At 36.9% G+C, this 20291-nt stretch overlaps 1 protein-coding gene across 1 annotated transcript in view; it reads left to right on the forward strand.

Annotated features, from left to right (window-relative positions):
* ABCA12 (ATP binding cassette subfamily A member 12) overlaps window positions 1-20291 on the forward strand; it is a 224964-nt gene that overhangs the window by 84356 nt on the left and 120317 nt on the right. Inside the window, exons 4-7 of the mRNA XM_060193951.1 lie at window positions 6153-6244; window positions 8264-8361; window positions 13232-13417; window positions 16429-16607. Of these exons, the coding sequence (XP_060049934.1) occupies window positions 6153-6244; window positions 8264-8361; window positions 13232-13417; window positions 16429-16607 (555 nt within the window). The remainder of the gene's footprint in view (window positions 1-6152; window positions 6245-8263; window positions 8362-13231; window positions 13418-16428; window positions 16608-20291) is intronic.

The following is a 20291-nucleotide window of genomic DNA, read 5'->3' on the forward strand; positions in this document are numbered from 1 at the left end:
TAGGTCCTTTTCTAACATCATATGCCAGGACTCCAGAACCCCTCATCTCACCCCTCTTCCTCCTTCCCCAGAGTTTTATTATTGAAAGACTAGTTATTATTTATTCAAGAGTTTTATTATTGAAAGACTAGTTGAAGGTGTCGTTTCAGCATTTTTATCTGAGTGTGGAAAGATATGTGGTGATGGCGTCTTCTGTAAGTACAGATTTGCTTCTCTAAGCTTCCACTTGCTCAGTTTCTTATCATTCTGGTTTATTTTTCTTCCCTGCACACATTCACTATTCTGTTTGTTTCTTTTTTGTTGCTTCTTTGTTCATTTTGATCTTTGTCATTCTCCCTTTGGTTTTTGTTCTTGTCCCCAGTTCCTTAAAATTCTTATATGTGTTTATATTCAACAGTTTTCCTGGTAGTATTTCAAGATGAACTAAAAAAAAAAAAAAGTCAAGAGAAGGGAACCTGAATTTCTCAAACTTTCTAAAACTTCAGTTTGAGTAAGAGAAAAGGTTCAGGTCAACTCTTATTTTTATCTGAATAGCTTTCCCATCCAAATAGTCAGCATAAGGAATGTAAAAAGATTTAGGGGAATACAGCCATAGTCATGAATAATTCAAAGCTACATTAAGAATGCAGAAATTTTGGAGCAACCAGTACATTTTATAGAGAATATTAGAGAAACACTAGGGAAAGAAAACAAATATCACTTCTTCTTATCATTTTTATTAAAAGGAAACACTGAGAAAAAAAAAACCTATATACTTTTTCCAATTATAAATCACAAAGTACACTGGAACCAGGATTCTTTCTTTAAAAAAGTCATATTGAAGCACAGTAGTAAGCAGAACTTCTTGTTTGCTCTTTTAATATCCATCTGTACTTACCTTGAGTAAGCTTTAAAAAAAATCACAAATAACTACACATAGTTCTTGAATTTTTAGGAACTCTAATCCATATTCATATTACAGGCAATTAGTTTCATCTGGCTAATAAAATATTCACATTTGGGGGCAAGAAAGAGCTTATCCAGCAGAACACCTGGGCCAAAGGGCCCAGGTTCAAGCCTCTGGCCCCACATGGAGTACCATGCAGAAAGAGAAGCTTCACAAGTGGTGTAACAGTGTTGAAGTATCACTCCTTTCACTCTCTGTCTCTCTCTCTTCCCTTCCTCCCTCTGTTTTTATCTGTGATTGAAAAAGGAAAAACGTACTGGGAATTGTAGGCACAGGGCCCTGATGAAATACCAGTGGAGGGGGGGAAAGAAAAAGAAACAAACATGCATACTCACTTCAGGCACATATTTTATGTATAGTAAGTTCCCGTGCAGCTGTGATTGACCTAACAGGGAAGACAGTTCACCTGAGATTGTCAGGGACCCCCATGCCTGACACTCCTGCTGCACGCACTAGACTAGTACTCTCATGGCTCTCTTTCAATGTGAAACTTTCTGTTTATATTTCATCATAAATAAATCAATATAAATATTTTAAAGGAGGGGTCTCTTTATTTTTTTACTTTTTCTCTTTCTTTTTTTAAAAATTCATTTATTTATAAAATGGAAAAATGACAAGACCATAGGATAAGCTTTGGTGGTACAATCTCCACTACCAAAGCTCTGTATTCCACCCCCTCCCCTGATAGCTTTCCTATTCTTTAACCTTATGGGAGTATGGACCCAGGGTCATGATGGGCTGCAGAAGGTGGAAGGTCTGGCTTCCCCACTAAACATGGGCGTTGACAGTTCGATCCATACTCCCAACCTGTCTCTCTCTTTGTCTAGTGGGGCAGGGCTCTGAGGAAGCAGAGCTCCAGGATACATTGGTGGGGTTGTCTGTCCAGGGAAGTCTGGTTGGCATCATGGTAGCATCTGGAACCTAGTGGCTGAAAAGGAGTTAACATATAAAGCCATACAAATTGATTAATCATGAACCTAAAGGCTAGAATATTGCAGATGATTTGGGTATAGCTAGGAGGTCTATTTTAGGTATATTGCAAAGGGCCCATGACTTTATTAGTTTTTGAGTGAGCCTGACATCTGATTTGCAGATGCACCCAGGTTATTGTCTGGGGAGATGATGTCATGGCTGGAAAAAAGGCTAGAAAGCTGGATCAGGGAAGAGAGTAGCTCCCAAATATGGGAAAAGTGTATAAATATTGTTGACTGTAAACCCCATCAATTTTATTTGGGGCCCATATTTAGCACAGGAGCCTATATAACACCTACATCCCTGTAGGTCCAGACTTGCATTCTGTGGTCATCAGTAGGAACATTCCGAGTTGCACCAATTTCAGGACCCGTCTTCTTCAGGTGGTAGATAGAGTATGTTATCCAACTCCCCTTCGGAGGATGCAACATTCTCTACCATTGTTGATCCACATTGAGGGCAAGGTCCTATGGGGGTCCCGGAAGGGGTCCATTATGTTGTTCCTGATGGAGACAACCAGTGATAATGGAGAAAGGGATCTATTCGAAGTCTACACTTACTGTGTTTGTGTGGGATCCGAGGACTTTCCAACTAGGGCCCCAGATACTGGGGTGCCATGATAGTAACTAAATAGACATCATTAAAGTATGCTAGTCTCTTGCCCTTATTCAGCATTTGTAGTCCTTACTTAGATAAGGTTAACTTTGGAGTGACTGAGGGAAGTATAATAGGAAGTAGAGCAGGGTATCTAGGTCTAAGTAGAAGCTATTTCATTAGGTACTTTAAGGTGTCTTTTTTAGGTCTTTCTACTTGCTTCATTTACTGACTCACTGCAAACTACTGTGCACTTTTGCTTTAATGTATATATTTTCCCTAATTTATGAATACATGTGTACATCTGCCTCATGAGACCACCTGGTACCACAACAAGACAGGACTAGAACGACTTTAGGAAACCACCAAATCACCAGTGAGTGCAAACACCTGTGGCTCATGGACACAGAGGCACCTTGGGAGAGATTAACTGGCTGGTAATAGTCCTGCAGTTATTCAATTGAGACAGCACCCCCCCCACTCTGTTTCACCAATAAGGGGACAGCTGAAGGGAGGAGAGGTCTCCTCTAAAAGCAAGGAATTAAAGGCATACAGATTGGAAGAGAAGAAGTCAAACTCCCCCTATTTGCAGAGGACATGATAGTATACATATAAAAACAAAAACCTAAGGAATCTAGCAAGAAGCTTTTGAAAATCATCAGGAAATACAGTAAGGTGTCAGGCTACAAAATTAATATTCAAAAGTCAGTGGCATTCCTCTATGCAAACACTAAGTTAGAGGAAGTTGAAATCCAGAAATCAATTCCTTTTACTATAGCAACAAAAACAATAAAATATCTAGGAATAAACCTAACCAAAGAAGTGAAAGATTGTATACTGAAAATTATGAGTCACTACTCAAGGAAATTGAAAAACACACAAAGAAGTGGAAAGATATTCCATGTTCATGGGTTGGAAGAGTTAACATCATCAAAATGAATATACTACCCAGAGCCATATACAAATTTAATGCTACCCCCATCAAGATCCCAACCACATTTTTAGAAGAATAGAACAAATGCTACAAATGTTTATCTGGAACCAGAAAAGACCTAGAATTGCCAAAACAATCTTGAGGAGAAAGAACAGAACTGGAGGCATCACACTCTCAGATCTCAAATTGTATTATAGGGCCATTGTTATCAAAACTGCTTGGTACTGGAACACGAATAGGCACACTGACCAGTGGGCTAGAATTGAGAGCCCAGAGTGAGCCCCTACACCTATGGACATCTAATCTTTGACAAAGGGGCCCAAACTATTAAATGGGGAAAGCAGTCTCTTCAACAAATGGTGCTGGAAAAAAATGGGTTGGAACATGCAGAAGAATGAAACTGAACCACTATATTTCACCAAATACAAAAGTAAATTTTAAGTGGATCAAGGACTTGGATGTCAGATCAGAAGCTATCAGATACTTATAGGAAAATATTGGCAGAACTCTTCTCCGCATAAATTTTAAAGACATCTTAAATGGAATGAATCCAATTACAAAGAAGACTAAGGCAAGCATAAACCAATGGGACTACACCAAATTAAAAAGCCTCTGCACAGCAAAAGAAACCGCTACCCAAACCAAGAGACCCCTCACAGAATGGGAGAAGATCTTTACATGCCATACATCAGACAAGAGGCTAATAACCAGAATATATAAAAAGCTTGCCAAATACAACAACAAGACAACAAATAAACCCATCCAGAAATGGGGGGATGACATAGACAGAATATTCACCACAGAAGAGATCCAAAAGGCCAAGAAACACATGAAAAAATGCTCCAAGTCTCTGATTGTCAGAGAAATGCAAATATAGACAACAATGAGATATCACTTCACTCCTGTGAGAATGTCATACATCAGAAAAGGTAGCAGCAGCAAATGCTGGAGAGGTTGTGGGGTCAAAGGAACCCTCCTGCATAAATTGGTCCAACTTATGTGGAGAACAGTCTTGAGAACTCTCAGCAGGCTAGAAATGGAACTAACCTATGATACTGCAATTCCTCTCTTGGGGATATATCCTAAGGAACCCAACACACCTATCCAAAAAGATCTGTGTATGCATATGTTCTTAGCTGCACAATTTGTAATAGCCAAAACGTGGAAGCAACCCAGGTGTCCAACAGCAGATGAGTGGCTGAGCAAATTGTGGTATATATACACAATGGAATACTTACTCAGCTATAAAAAATGGTGACTTCACCATTTTCAGCCAATCTTGGATGGACCTTGAAAAATCCATGTTAAGTGAAATAAGTCAGAAACAGAAGGATGAATGTGGGATGATCTCACTCTCAGGCAGAAGTTGAAAAACAATATTAGAAGAGCAAACACAAGTAGAACCTGAATTGGGATTGGCGTATTGCACCAAAGTAAAGAGACTCTGCGATGGGTGGGTGAGGAGAATACAGGTCCCAGAAGGATGACAGAGGACCTAGTGAAGGTTATATTGTTATATGGAAAATGGGAAATGTTATGTTTGTACAAACTATTGTATTTACTATCAAATGTAAAACATTAATTCCCCAATAAATAATTTAAAAAAAAAGTTTACATTGCAATCATGCCGTCATTCATTTCAAACTGTAGTGTCCCCTGTGATCACATCAAGCATGGGACCTAGCACAGACTAGATGCTCAGGAAATGTGTGCCCTTACTGGAAGTGATTATGCTTGGTGAAGTAAGTAAGGAAGTGAAAGACAACTCCCAGATGTATTCATTTATATCTGGAATATAAAAAATTAGAACATATGAACTTTTTTAAAAAACACTAGCTGACCTGTCTCTAAGACCTTAGGAGAACTATGATGATTATCCTGAGAAGGAAGGGGTAAAGAATTTGATGGAGGTAGTATTGAACTATATCTGTAGTATCTTATCATCTTGTAAATCATTACTAAATCACTAATAAAAATGTTTCCTTTTCCTTTTTCCTTGAATCTGTCTTACAGATATCTACTTTAGAGAATCTTCAAAATTCCAGCCAAAATTTAAAACAGAAAAGTTGTTTTGCTTTCATTGCTAACAAATAAGCAGACCTTTGCTTCATTCCCCAAGTCACCCTTGGACTCTCATTTCTTTGTGATCCATTACCATTTTGAAAGAAGGAAAATACCAACGCTGAGCAGTGGCACATAACACCACTCTCAAGGACCTGGGTTGCTCTAGCCCCTGGTCCTCACCTGCAGCTGGAAAACTTCACTATTGGTAGAGCAATGCTGCAGGTGTCACTTATTCACTTCTTTCTTTGCCTCTATCAGAAAGAAAATAAAAGTGACCATTGAGAATGGTGGAGTCATGTTGCAAGCACCAATAACTCTAGTAGTAAAAAAAGAAAAAAAATCAAACAGGAAAAATGTCATAAATATGTTTAGTATTTAACTCCTATTTCTTCTTAAAATTGTTCTATTTCTACAAGGTTACTGTGACTATTTTAAATATCGCGAGGCAGTGTTCTCTGGACAAATAAATACCTTATGTGCACCAGCATCTGCTTAGGTGACTTTGTCTACTGAAGTCCTACAAAGTAAATTAATAATTTGAAAATCCTCAGAGAGTCCTGGAATCTGCCACATCACACTTTGCTGTAACTAACTGAAATTAATGTGGATGAAGTTATAGAGTTTTTGCTGTTTCTTCTCTAGTGGAATTCTGAGAAAGTCATCCAACGTGGAGAAGGACAGCAATTTATCACTGCAGAGCACTAAAGTTCCAGAAAGGAGGCACGCATCACTGGGTAAGCTATTCTCTTCTTTTGAGTGTAGGAGGGGGCCTTTCAGAACAGCTGGGAAAGCTCTAATCTTTAAAAGAGTTATACTTCTTAACTTTTTGAAGATGGAATGCCTCGACTATCCCTGAGAGATCTAAGTGTGCTTTATGGTTGCCTGAGTGTGGCGGTGCAATTAGGCAAAGTTCTTGAGAATAATTGGAAGTTAAACTTTTACTAGAAAAACTCTCTTGGAGCAAATACCTAGCTGGTACTGATGTAAAACTGAGAAATTCACATTTTTCCAGAATTGACAAAGAACTTTTCCCAGTTCTTTGCAATTGAATAATGTTGGAATAAGTGTAAAGTTCCAGTAATAAAAATAGGGGCTGAATCCCTAGGATAGAGTCTCAGATATTTATTCCAATTTTCCATTTCACAGATAAAGAAGATGAGAACCAACAAAGAAACTGGTGCTAGAATACCTGCCAGGCTAGAGCTCTCCCAGCAGGGCTTTTGTTTCTTCCACTCCATACTCAGATTGTATGTTTCCTTCAGTCACTGCTGAGCCAGTGATCCTGAAACCAGTGTGCAGAGAACCATCGGGCTAAGATTACTCAGCTTATGTCCAAGTGATTCTCTAATACAGATGGTTTTGCGAAACACTCATTAGAAGCCACAGGTTGCGAGTAAATTCTCAACAGTAGCAGTATTATTTTTTATTCAGCCTACAAAGAATTATTTGGTCCCTGCTGTTAAGCAGTACTGTAATATGTACTGAAGCTATATATTGAGTTGTTAGAAATGTCTTGACTTATATCTTGCATAGAAAAATACATCATGTCTTTTACTGAAAGCCTCGTATATTAATGAGAAAAATAAAGATCTCTGTGTTGGAATATTATTGGCATGCTGACAAAAAATAGTAATACCCTTAAAACATTTCATGGAGTATTTAAGATTCTGTGATGCTAAGTAGCATTCCAATTCAAATTGATGAACTGAATGGAAAACAGTATTGTGTTAATAGAGTAGGAATATGGTGTTGAATGGTTCTGAGGAGTTAATGTTCTCTTGTGAATGATCTGTGGCAGTTTGGCTGAGTAAGTTAAAGCACACAGAAATAAGATAGCTCTCTGGTCCAGTAAGCTTTGCTTTGCTCAGTAGCCTCAGATTATGTTTCTCACTCTAGCCAGTCATCTCACAAATGTATTGCCTCAGTCTAGAGCAACCAGTCGGTAAATTTTTCAGTTCTGTGGAAATGATGATAAAGCCTAGACCCAACTGCTGATAGGCCACTGTACCATTGAATATTAAGACTATTTTCTGTAAGGATAGCACAGTATTTCTGTCTAAAATGTACAAAAATTGACACGCTAACTTAATGAACATCCATGCTATACATAGGGATATACTCTTCTAACTAATGGTCCTCCCAGAACACTGGCACATTATAAATAGTACTAGCTGAGGCCACTTTGGGATTACTTAGAGTGTACTGTAGACCAAACTAATTGCTTTATCCCATTTATGTGATGTGAAATATCATTCAGAAACCACATTTGGGAGGAGAGAATTTATGATCCTAAGCAGATTTCAGCATCCCCATTGAATAATTAAAAAGAAAACTATTATCACCAGATGTGCATTGGCAGATCTTTTGAACAGATGTTGGACACGATGGATCTGTGGAGCTAGTGTAGGAACCTCGAATCCTCTAGGCCTGCACAGAAATGATTCCTCTTATTAGGCAATAATATTGGTAATGAAGTTTAATGATATAAACTAGAATGCAAGCAAATGACATCTAAAGTGATTGGGATAAAAAACCAAGAGCAGACCAGAACCATCACAGTTTTATGTGAAGAGAAAAATTAATGGAATTTTCCATTTTGCTAGTATGAAACTTTCATGAAACACGTCTATTTGAGCAAAGTCTTGCTAAGGAGTATCTAAGGGCAAAAGTAATATTTATGGATTCTTATGAGAAGCTGCCTGTGTGTGTATGCGTGTGTTTGGAATGCTAATCTTATCTTTCTCCTACTACAGCTACAGTATTTCCCAGTCCGAGTTCTGATTTGGAAAGTACTGGAACAGATACGTTCAATGGTAGTCAGCTGCTTACACAGATTCTTACCCTGGAAAAGGTAATTTCATTTCGTTTTCAACTATCCAGATTATAAAGAACAATTAAACAAAAACCTTACAGGTTAATAGAGGGATCTCTCAAGTAGGAAGAAGTATCAGGCACCTTTCTCATTTGGAGTCATATCTCAGGAGGTTATTTTCTTACAAGTCCTTTGACAAATAGCTTAATTCTAAGACATTTTGCATCCCATTATGTCTTGGACATTTATTTACTTTCCTATTAATTTCTGTACTAAGACTTAATGTTTTCATTTAGTAAAAAATAAGACAGCATTATGTCTGATCTTTTAATTTTCTGTATTGGGGAAAAAGAGAAGCTATATGAAATCAAGTGACGTTATAATATATTCATCAAACTTCTTGCCTCTAAGTTGCCTTCTAGCAACTTAGAGCTATGGAAGATTTTTCCTGAGGGGCCGAGTAGTGGCACACCTGTTACGCACACACATTACAATGAACAAAGACCCAGGTTCAAGCTCCTAGTCCCCACCTGCAGGGGGGAAGCTTGACAAGTGATGAAGTTGTGCTGCAGGTGTTTCTCTGTCTCTCTCCCTCTCCCCCTTTCTCAATTTCTGGATGTCTATATCCAATAAATAAATATATAAAAATTATATATATATATATATAAAGAAAATTTCTCCTGGAGCCAGGTGGTGGCACACCTATTGAACGCACATGTTACAATGTGCAAAGACAGAGGTTCAAGCCTCTAGTCCTCATCTGCAGGGGGAAAGCTTCACAAGTGGTAAAGCAGTGTTGCAGGTCCCTCTTTCTCTCTCTCTTTCTCCACTCCTCACTGTCACCTCCTTCCTCTCAGTTTCTTACTGTCTCATAAATAAATAAATATAAGAAATTAAAAGAAAATTTCTCCCCAAAGCAGTGAAATTATTTTCTTATCATACTTTAGAGAGCTTACCTACAGATTTCACAATGTTCACTATCCACTTAACAATTTCCTAAACGGGAGAATAGTAAACATAAGGTCTATCAGAGAGTTAAAAATGTCAGCCCACAAGCTAAATGTGTGTGTATGAGTGTATGCACACATGCATATATGGGGATTTTAAGAAATCAAGTTTAAATACTTTTAGGTAGAATATGTGTTTTTCTGTTAACTAACACCCATCATTTTTCTTTATTGTTTTGTGTTGAGGCAGACTCATATTTATGTTATGTGACTGCCTCTTTTTTTCTTTTTTTAAAATTTTTTTATATTTATTTTATTTATTTATTCCCTTTTGTTGCCCTTGTTGATTGTTATTGTTGTAGTTATTATTGTTGTTGTTGTTGTTGTTGGATAGGACAGAGAGAAATGGAGAGATGAGGGGAAGACAGAGAGGAGGAGAGAAAGATAGACACCTGCAGACCTGGCTTCACCGCCTGTGAAGCGACCCCCCGCAGGTGGGGAGCCGGGGCTCGAACCGGGATCCTTATGCCGGTCCTTGTGCTTTGCGCCACCTGCGCTTAACCCGCTGCGCTACAGCCCGACTCCCATGTGACTGCCTCTTAACATGCATGTGAGTCTTGTTTTACCTGGACAGTCCAGAAATTAATGTAATTTTCAGTATTTTTGCAGTAGAGAGACAATTACCTTTTCTCCCCATCCCTATACGCAAGCATTTACAGTACTATGTTCATGGTTAGAGGTATTCCTTCCATAATCATGGAGCATCTCTGACCTTGTTCACATTTCTGTGAATATAACCATTGTTGATCAACATGTCTCTCTTAGTAAATTAGCATTCTGTAAAACTGAGGTATCTCAGGGGCCAGGTGTGGCTCCCCTGGTTGAGCACACGTGTTATAATGTGCAAGGACCTGGGTTCAAGTCTCTGGTCTTCACCTGCAGGGGGAAAGCTTCACTAGTGGTGAAGCAGGGCTGCAGGTATCTCTCTGTCCCTCTCCTTCTCTATCTCCCCCTACCCTCTTGATTTCTGGCTGTCTCTATCAAATAGTAAAGATCATGAAACTTAGGGAAAAAAATTAGAAACTGAGGTATCTCAAAAAATTAATCATTGTGAATAAGCCAGAGGACAGCATAGAAATATTTGCCAGGAAAAGACACCTTGACTATCAAGATAATACTGCCAGTACTGATTGAAATAATATTTTTCCACTTAGCCCAGTGTATACTTTGAAAGTCTAGTTAATATAGAGCTTTAGAAAGCTCCCGAATGTGTCTGGTTAATTCCTATCTAAAACGTCCTCAAAGCAGATCAGTATGTAAGCTGGGGATGTTATTTCACTTCATTCTGTTTTTTTCATATGATTCCTAGAAGCAGAGAATTTTGTACTCTATCAGTTAAATTCTTTAGTATTTGGATTAGCAGTGCTCTTCTAAAAAATATCGCTTTGTTGCACTGAGACTCTCAGGTTCTCTTTCTCAAATAAAATTTCAGAATTCTGTGAGGCAGCGCAGAGTCATATATCCAGTGGAGAAAAGTAAAAATGAATTTCCTATGTATAGATTCATATTTTCAGAGCAGTTGGAGCAAGGAAGGGATGTAAAAATTAAGATGACATATTGATGCCTGTGTCAGCAATCTCTCTGATTCTTCTTTCTCTTTATTGCTTTTTGCAACTGTTGCAAGAATGAGTAGAGAAATCACTTTGGGGTGAGTTTATGTGTAATGCTAGGAAAGATATGAATGAATGACTGGGAGATCTGGCACTTACAGTGCATCCTAGAATAAAGTGGATCCTGTCTTGTTTTATTGCATTTAGAAGTTGAGGCACTGGAAGGCAGCATACAGATCCCCCCCCACCTTTGGCATAAACTTCAGAGAAAGAAGAAGTTAGCCCTCACATGACAGTATTATGAGTCACTTGCTAGAAAGGGTTTGTTAAATATCACAACTAAAGATAATTAGCTCTATTAGTATCTAAACAATATTAAAATGCTAAATGGAATCAACATATACCTGGGAATATTGTTATAGTTGTGATTAATCTGTGCTATGAAAGGTGTAGATGTCCAATTATCTTATTTTGAAAATGCTTTCCAGTGATTGCTTTTGGTAATATTTAATTTTGTGAATTTACATATAAGTGCCTTTCTTTTTATTTACATGCAAAATTCTTAAATGGAAAGATTACTTTTCAAATGAAATATAACCCATCTTTTCTCTAACTTGTTTCCCTTGTTTAGTCTCTAAATAAGCCCTATTGGTCTTGATAATAGACTTTGAAGTTCTTTATATTTGGACATACTCGAAGTCACGGAGTTGTATACAGACATATATAAGTGTGAAACTATAACCCTAAAGTCTTGAAATTCTGTAACTCAATGCTAAATTATCAGTAATGAAAATTTATACTTAAAAAAGGACTAGAGGAAGTCGGGCAGTAGCACAGCGGGTTAAGCGCATGTGGTACAAAGCTCAAGGACGGGTGTAAGGATCCCGGTTCAAGCCCCCGGCTCCCCACCTGCAGGGGAGTTGCTTCACAGGCGGTGAAGCAGGTCTTCAGGTGTCTGTCTTTCGCTCTCCCTTTCTGTCTTCCCCTGCTTTCTCATTTCTCTCTGTCCTATCCAACAACGAAAACATCAACAATCATAACTACAACAGCAGTAAAAACAAGGGAAACAAAAAAGGAAATAAATAAATATTTAAAAAAATTAAAATCCCCCCCAAAAAAAAGAAGGACTAGAGAAAGAAGCAGCTCACTGAATACAGTGCCTGTATTCACACAGGTGACCTAGGTTCGAGTCCTGGCACTCAGGTCCACAGGAGATGCTATGCCACTGGAGGAAGTTTCGGTGCTTTGGTGTCTTTCTCTCTCTCTCTCTCTCTTGTCTTTTTCTCCCTGTCTCCCTATGTCTTTGCCTCTACCTCAATGAAAAAAATTACCCAGCATAGTGACATCACACTTGTGTAAGGTCCTGGTTTCAACAATGTTAATTAATTAATTAATTAATTAAGCAAAACTCACAGTCAATTTCTCATAAAGGATCACAGAGACCCCTTGGCTCTCTACTGCCAAGTTTAACCCAGTAAAATTCACATATTTGACCTTGAAGTTTTTTTTTTTTTTTTTCAGAAATGGTCTAATATATTCAGGTTCTCTGAGCAGGGGTAGGAAATAAGTTTAGTTGAGTAATTGTACATAAATCCTTTAAATCATGGCAAATTAAGAAATAACACATTCACAGCATTTTAATAATTATTCCAGGGCAAATATCCTCTAGTACTGTCTTAATAGAAGCTATAGTGCAGGAGTTGGGCGGTAGCTCAGTAGGTTAAGCACACATGGCGCGAAGTGCAAGGACCGACGTAAGGATCCCGGTTCGAGCCTTTGGCTCCCCACCTGCAGGGGAGTCGCTTCACAGGTGGTAAAGCAGGTCTGCAGGTGTCTATCTTTCTTTACCTCTCTATAGAATAGGACTTTTAGGTTAGTGAAAAGCAAGAAAATCTATTTTAGGTGTGTTTCTAGGTGCTCATAAATTTGGTAATTTTTGCTTGAGCTTGATAGTTAACATGGAGGTGCACTAAGAATATTATCTGAGAAGATGTAGTCAGAGTTGAGAATAGAGTTGAGAACTATAAAGCTGAATTAGGGCAGCTAGAAGAAGAAGAATGGCAGCGAATAGCTCCCAAACTTGAAGAAAATACACAAATACAATTAACCTTTTACCACCTCAATCTGACCCAATTTCCCTTTTTCTTTACATTTAGCACAGGAGCCTGTATGATTTCCAAATCTCTGTCAATCTGAGCTCATTACTCCATGGTCACAGGTGGGAACATGAGTTCTTTGAATGGCAGAGTAGGATGACTCAGCTTCCCTTCAGAAAGTAGTGTAGTCCCTACCACTGCTACATCTGGAGAGACTTCACTAATAATTTTATCCTACTTCTTTCATGTATTTTAGCTATTAAAACAAAATTCCACATCTGAAGATATACGAAGAGAACTGTGTGAGAACTACCCAAGATACATTGCTGATTATGCTTTCTCTTGGACAACTCTAGGGAAAAATGTTTTTAGCAAATTTTGCCTGTTCAACACAACCCTCTTAGAGTCTACTCTCCAAGAACTATCAAACCAGTTGTCTCAGGTGAGTGTAAATATTTTAGTATGATCAAGGTCTCATAAATGATAGAAGGAAACATTGTTTCTATTCTTGTGTTCACAGTGCAACTCAACATGAATCAAAACAAATTCACAGCTCATGTAGACTGGGAAATTCTGACTTTTATATTTAATTTAGGCATGGATTCTCCATACAGGGCGTTGTGCACATTGTCTAATTTTGTGTAATGTGTGCTTTCCATTTAAATATGCAAGATGGAAGTGATTTAAATGTTAAGCCAAAAAGATTACATTATGGTTAATATAGGCAAATCTTTGTAGATGAAAACTGATTTTACTTTATAGCAAATGTAGATTGACTGGTTCCTCTGAGATCTTTAAATAAGATTACTCAGGATGTAGTAAAAGAGCTGGATTTGCATAACTCTCAGTAGTTGGAATAATGGGTAATCCTTTAGAAGTTTTCCTACTGATATCAAACTTAAATTGAAAGGCTTGTTTTTTATTTTTTATTTTTTTGATGAAATGACCTATCTCTCTCCCTAATGTATTATACATGAGAACCTAGAATATTACGTTGTATGGTGATAATGAGTACTTGTATATTCTGATCTTAAACTACAACTTGAAAATAAGATGCCGATGATCTACGTTACACATAGAATGAAACGTCACAAAAATATCCAGAGTTTTGAGAATTTTATTAGCAGGAATAAGTGAAACATATCTATTTCAAGTACTTTTCCCTCAATTCTCTCAATTTATTGTAATATTTATTAAATACAGAATGCTTAAATTATCCTTCAGTAATCTGAGGTTTCTAAATGAATCAGATTAGAGACATTGTTAATAGTAACCCCAATCCAATATGGAGCACTTAAAACCTTTTCCTAATTAATTTAGCAGTCATATGTAGCAGAATGTGTGGCTAACAAAAGCTATGTTTAAAGTCACACTCTTGGGAGTCCGGCTGTAGCGCAGCGGGTTAAGCGCAGGTGGCGCTAAGCTCAAGGACCGGCATCAGGATCCCGGTTCGAGCCCCCGGCTCCCCACCTGCAGGCAGGTCCCTTCACAGGCGGTGAAGCAGGTCTGCAGGTGTCTGTCTTTCTCTCCCCCTCTCTGTCTTCCCCTCCTCTCTCCATTTCTCTCTGTCCTATCCAACAACAACGACATCAACAATAACTACAACAATAAAACAATAAGGGCAACAAAAGGGAATAAATAAATAAATAAAAATAAATTTTAAAAAACTTAAAAAAAATAAAGTCACACTCTTCGCATAAAAAAAGTTTGAATTGAAAAGCAATATTAAAAAAAAAACAAAAAATGATGAGAACAATATAGACCCTCTGGGTATGGAAATACTAAAGAAGCCGGAGCTCAGGGTGTAACCTAGTTGAAAGTCAGATTCAGAGGTTAAGGGCAGCTGCTGTCAAACTTGAGATGACCAGCACACAGAATCATCTGCACTTGAAGCTGTAGGAATTAAGGCAATGGGCAGCAATGAAAGCATTAAAGGTGGGACTTTGCATCACCCCATCCCATATGTTTCCTCTTACACAAGCCCTCAGAGACACTAAATATCCTGCATACCAAATAAGCAGAACCTAGACTATATGAAAGATGAGGAGGACTTGTGGGTTGAAAATGATGAAATACACACCAGTACTTATGGGAAAACAGATGATGTTTTAATGCAACAATGAAATGTCATATGCGTGGAGTGGTACGTGTACTAATCCTGACAGAACAGACTATACATTTTGCAGTGCAATAACTTCAGTTGATGGAAATCTCTAGGCTGCACATATGAAAAGTTTGGAGATACTCAGTAGAATAGTAACCTAGCTGGTAGGGGCCACTCATCCCCCATGGATGCAAAGGTGGGGGTGAGAGATAAAGAATGACTTAGCAGCTAACCCAGTCAAGGTTGATTCTGATATCACACTTCTGACTGACAGTGAAACACTGGGCCTGGAATGGGGCCTAAACTCCAACAGCTTTTGATCTCTACCTGTGGCCAAGAAGCCTTCTTTGTAGGAGTTTCTGAGGTCTTCATCCCAGAGAAGTGAACCTTCCCTCCTTTTAAACAGAAACTATAGGAAACCCTCAGTCTCAAACTGTCTCCAATCTCACCCCACTTCCAGAGCTGAAACATAGTGGCTTGTACTCCCTCTTTGTTTTTCTGCTAATTTAATTATTTGCTGCTATTGGTGTAGTATGGACTTGGCTCAATAAAATTATATCATGACTAAAACAAAATAAAACAACAAAAGACCTAATGAAACTTTGAATTGAGACAGAATAAAATCTAATTTTTTTTAGTGTGTATGAGCTTATTAAGAAAATTGCCTTTGGTGGGCAAATAATGGCGAAAGTACAAGTGGAATACTGTGATTCACAGTGACCACAGAAATCATGGCTATTGTCTGTCTGTTTTCTTACAATACAAGATATGATTATTACTTATATTCACCATTAGAAATCATTATTATAATTTAATTCCTTAGTCCACAACAGAATTTAAAAAATATCTTATTCCACTATGTATATACATTTATAGTAATCAACATTTTCATATGCCTGTATATTATTTTAAGGGTTCGCCACCCAAATAATATAAAATTTAGTCACTAAGAGCTAGTAAACATTAGCCCCAGTCAAAAGGTATCTGCAAACAGATAAAGAGAAATGTAGCTGCAGTTCCTAAAGTCCTTAGGAAAAATGGAAATATTACACCTACAGAAGCTAATGTTATGCTTAGAAATTAATTTTATTTTTCAAAAATACAATTTAAAGTATTTGTATAAATGTAACTTCATTGAGCAAATATTAAATATGCCAGTTTCTGAAGGTCAAGGGAAATACACAGTCAGGCTTAAGTACTTTAGAAACAGTTCAAACTAAATTAAAACCTATAGAATTGCTTATGCAAAAAAATATATATATAGCTTTACAAAATATTTTCAAAGTCTTGTGATTACAAACATTGTCATTTCACATCATCCTATATGGATTTATTTTTATTTTTTTAAGATATCAAGTGATCCCAACAACCAGAAGACAGTATTTCAGGAAATGGTCAAAGTCCTGTCATTCTTCTCACAAGTACAAGAGGAGTCAGCAGTGTGGCAGTTTCTCTCCAGTTTTCCAAACGTGTTCCAAAATGTCACAACACTGAACAGTCTATTTGATGTTCTACGTAATGCAAACAGGTAACTGTTCTTATTATTTGTAAGGATCACTAGTAGGCAAGTTATTTAGATATGAAGCACCTAGTCTTTCAATACCTTGTCACAGATTTTATCCATGAAAGTGAGAATATTCTTCAAAGAAGAAATGTACATTTGGTCATCAGCATTATGGAAGTGTGTAGTATATAAGGAAGTATAAAGGAACACTACGCTTCATAATTAATTTCTCACATGACGTACCAGAGCTATAAGAAAGGTGTTTAGCAGGGCCCAGTGGCACACTGGGATATTGACAGGTACATTTGAGGTACAATACATTTGAGAGGTACATTTGAGAGCAAATAGATCTCTGCGTCTGCTATTTAAACTCTTCCAGAGGGTCAGCGAAATAGCACGCTTAGGTAGTTTGCTGCTTTGCCACGTACATGACCCAAGTCTGGCTCCCACCACGTTGAAGGAAGCTTTGTTGTGGTAGTATCTTTCAGTGTCTCTCTCTGCCTCCTTGCCATTTCTGTCTCTCTATCTAAATCACCATCATTACCATCAGTCTTAAAAAAAATATTAAAGTAAAAACATAAACTGTTCCTAAAGAAACTCTCTCACTGAGATTTTTTGTTGCCGTATCATGTAAAAGGTCATTGTTTAGTCTTTCACCATGTAGTTGTAAAGTGCTAGTCTTTCTCATACACTAGCCAGATGAGAGATAAGCTTAAATATTGGCTTTCTAAGCTTGAGTATTGGTTGGACTTTATTTGACGTATACCCAACTTGAGGAGTTGGCTTTTTATTTTTTTTTTCAGATGAACTCCATTCTACAAGTTGCTTTATTAAGAAGCTGGGCGTTGGTAAACCCAGTTAAGTGCACACAGTATTATGCATAATAATCCAGGTTCAAGCCCCCAGTCCCTACATACAAAGGAGAAGCTTCAGCAGTGATAAAGCTGTGTTCTTTCTCTCCCTCTCTACTTCTTCCTTCCTTCCTTCTTAATTTCTCTCTGTCCTACCAAAATATAAGGGAAGAAAGAAAGAAAGAAAGAAAGAAAGACAGACAGACAGACAGACAGAAAGAAAGAAAGAAAGAAAGAAAGAAGGAAAGAAAGAAAGGAAGGAAGAGAGAAAAGACCATTGAGAGTAGTGGATTTGCCATGCAGACACAGAACCCCAGCAATAACCCTAGAGGCAATTAAACAGTTGCTTTCTTCATAAGGGAGTATATCTGGCATTTAGAGTTTAATGGACTTATATATAGTTTTTAACGCCCTGCTGAGCAGTTTTGGAAATATTTGTTAAAAACATTAACAACTACATCAGTAACTGTCAGTTTTTGAGTGTTTATTACATACTAGAGACTTTACTAAACTCTTCATCCTAAATCAATCACATTGAATCTTGCAACAAATTTTCATTTATTTTATAAACAAGGTAAAAGAAGTTCATAAAATCTAAATGTTTTATGATCATGCAACTAAGAGGGTTTGAACCTGTTTTTCTCACTTTGAAACCCTGGATGTCTCCCTAGCACGTTATCAAGATCAGGATCTATTTTATTTGTGATATCTAAAGCACTAAAAAGTATTGTTCATGTTTTCTTTGGAAAACTCCCAAGATTTTGAGTTTGCTCAAAGGCTTTACAATAAACTGTGTGAGAGTACATTAATCTCACCTGAGTCTCACAATAGTGTTTTGAGATTGAAAAACAGATATCACATTTTATAGAATAGCAAATAAGCCTTCACCAGAGGTCAGATGACTTCCCTAAGGTTCTACAGCTAGTAAATGTATGGCAAAGCTCGAACCGGAACCCAAGCAATCCAGGTCCTTTCCACAAGAACATGCCACAATTTAATTGTAGAAGGAGAAAGGTACTAGGAAGTTTGTTTCTTTTATTTGGTTTTCATGTTTAGCTCTCAGAAAAAAATTGTAATCCTTCAGATTTTGAACATTTAATCTTCCTGCTCCTAATTATAGTCTTACAAAGCAAACAGGTACAGTTAAAGAAGAGGCTTTGAAATGTATTCTGTATCAATGAAGAGGGTCATAATAATATTCAGGTCACAATTAAGATATCACTACACTCTCACTTGAAATGGTAAATTTTTTAAGTTGGTGTCTACTTTTACTTATGTATCTTTGCTTTTATTATGTATTTACTAGAGTACTTATCTTGAAGCACTTTTTAAAAATTTTATTGGGGGATTAATGGTTTACAGTCTACAATAAAATGCAATAGTTTGTGCATGTGTAACATTTCTTATTTTTCCACATAACACTCTAACCCTCCATCTAGGTCCTCTTCCATCATCATGTTCCAGGACCTGAACAGGTCCCCTTCTCCCCCCAAAGACTTTACTTTGGTTCAATTCGCCAAATCCAGTCCAGATTCTGCTTTGTGTTTTCCCTTCTGTTCTTATTTTTCAACTTCTATCTATGAGTGGGATCATTCCACATATATAGAAATGGTGAAGATTTTAAAAGCAAGTGCAATTGTTAGTAAAATGATATAATTATTGTGAAAAATATTGTGACAGTTTCTAATGATGTTAACAGTAAATCCATGTGATATAGTATTATCCTCTTGGGTACTTACATAAGAAAACAAATATCCCCACATAAAAAGTTGTCTGCTAACATTTCTTAGCAGTTTCATTCATAATAGCAAAAAAAAATTTGGTAGAAAAACTAATATCCATAAGCAAAAAGAAATGCTGTATTTACTTATATGTTGAAGTTTTTCAACAACAGTGATTAAATCACACAACATAAATGAATCTTATACTATTATACTAGGGAAAAATCTAAGAAAAATAAATTGTATGTGCTTGATATTTTACTATTACATTTAAATGAAGTCTGTAAACTGCTGAAACTAATTAATAGTTGTAGAAGTCAGATCACTGAATCCTAGGGGGACTGTTTAGAACATAAGGGGATTTTTCTGCAGTTGTCTAAACATCTCATATTTTTCTAGCATGGTATTTACATGTGTGTATGTATTTGTCAAAATCCATTGAACTGTAATCTAAAACTATGCTTTATATGAATTATAGCTAAGTAAAGTTTGTTTAAAAAATAACAGAATTTTTAAAATCTCTCAACAATATGTAATAGAAGACAGAAGATCTAAAATACTTAGGTAAACAAAAATAAATAATACTACTTTGGGCACCATTTGATGGTGTTGATTCCAAAGAAAGAACATAGAATTATAATTTACAAATTGAAATAAAGTCATTATATGTTATAGTTTTATTTTACTTATTTCTGAATGTTGCCACTGCTTCACCATTCCGGGCTGACTTTTTTCAGATAGGAAAAGACAGACAGACAGTAAGGGAAAAGCACTACAGCACCTAATTTTCTTCCAATGTGGTGAAGGCTAGACTTGAATGTGGGTCACGTACATGACAAGGCTGGCATACAATCCAGTTGAACTATTTTGCCTGCTCATATTATAATTTTAAGCTATAAAGTACATTGCCAATAATAATAATATAGATTACAAACTAGTCTGTATAATAATCTAAATAAGAACTAAATAAAATTTCAAATTATAATAATTTTTACTTGTACCTAATTTGAATAACTTTTATGTGATTAACTTGTTACTACTACTACTACTACATTTATTTTTACTGCCAATTCACATACTTGTTCTTTCTCATGTGATACCCGTGTGGCTTTTGAACACTTGAAACACACTAAATG

Source organism: Erinaceus europaeus, chromosome 7 (genome assembly GCF_950295315.1).
Source record: "Erinaceus europaeus chromosome 7, mEriEur2.1, whole genome shotgun sequence".
Lineage (NCBI taxonomy): Eukaryota > Metazoa > Chordata > Mammalia > Eulipotyphla > Erinaceidae > Erinaceus > Erinaceus europaeus.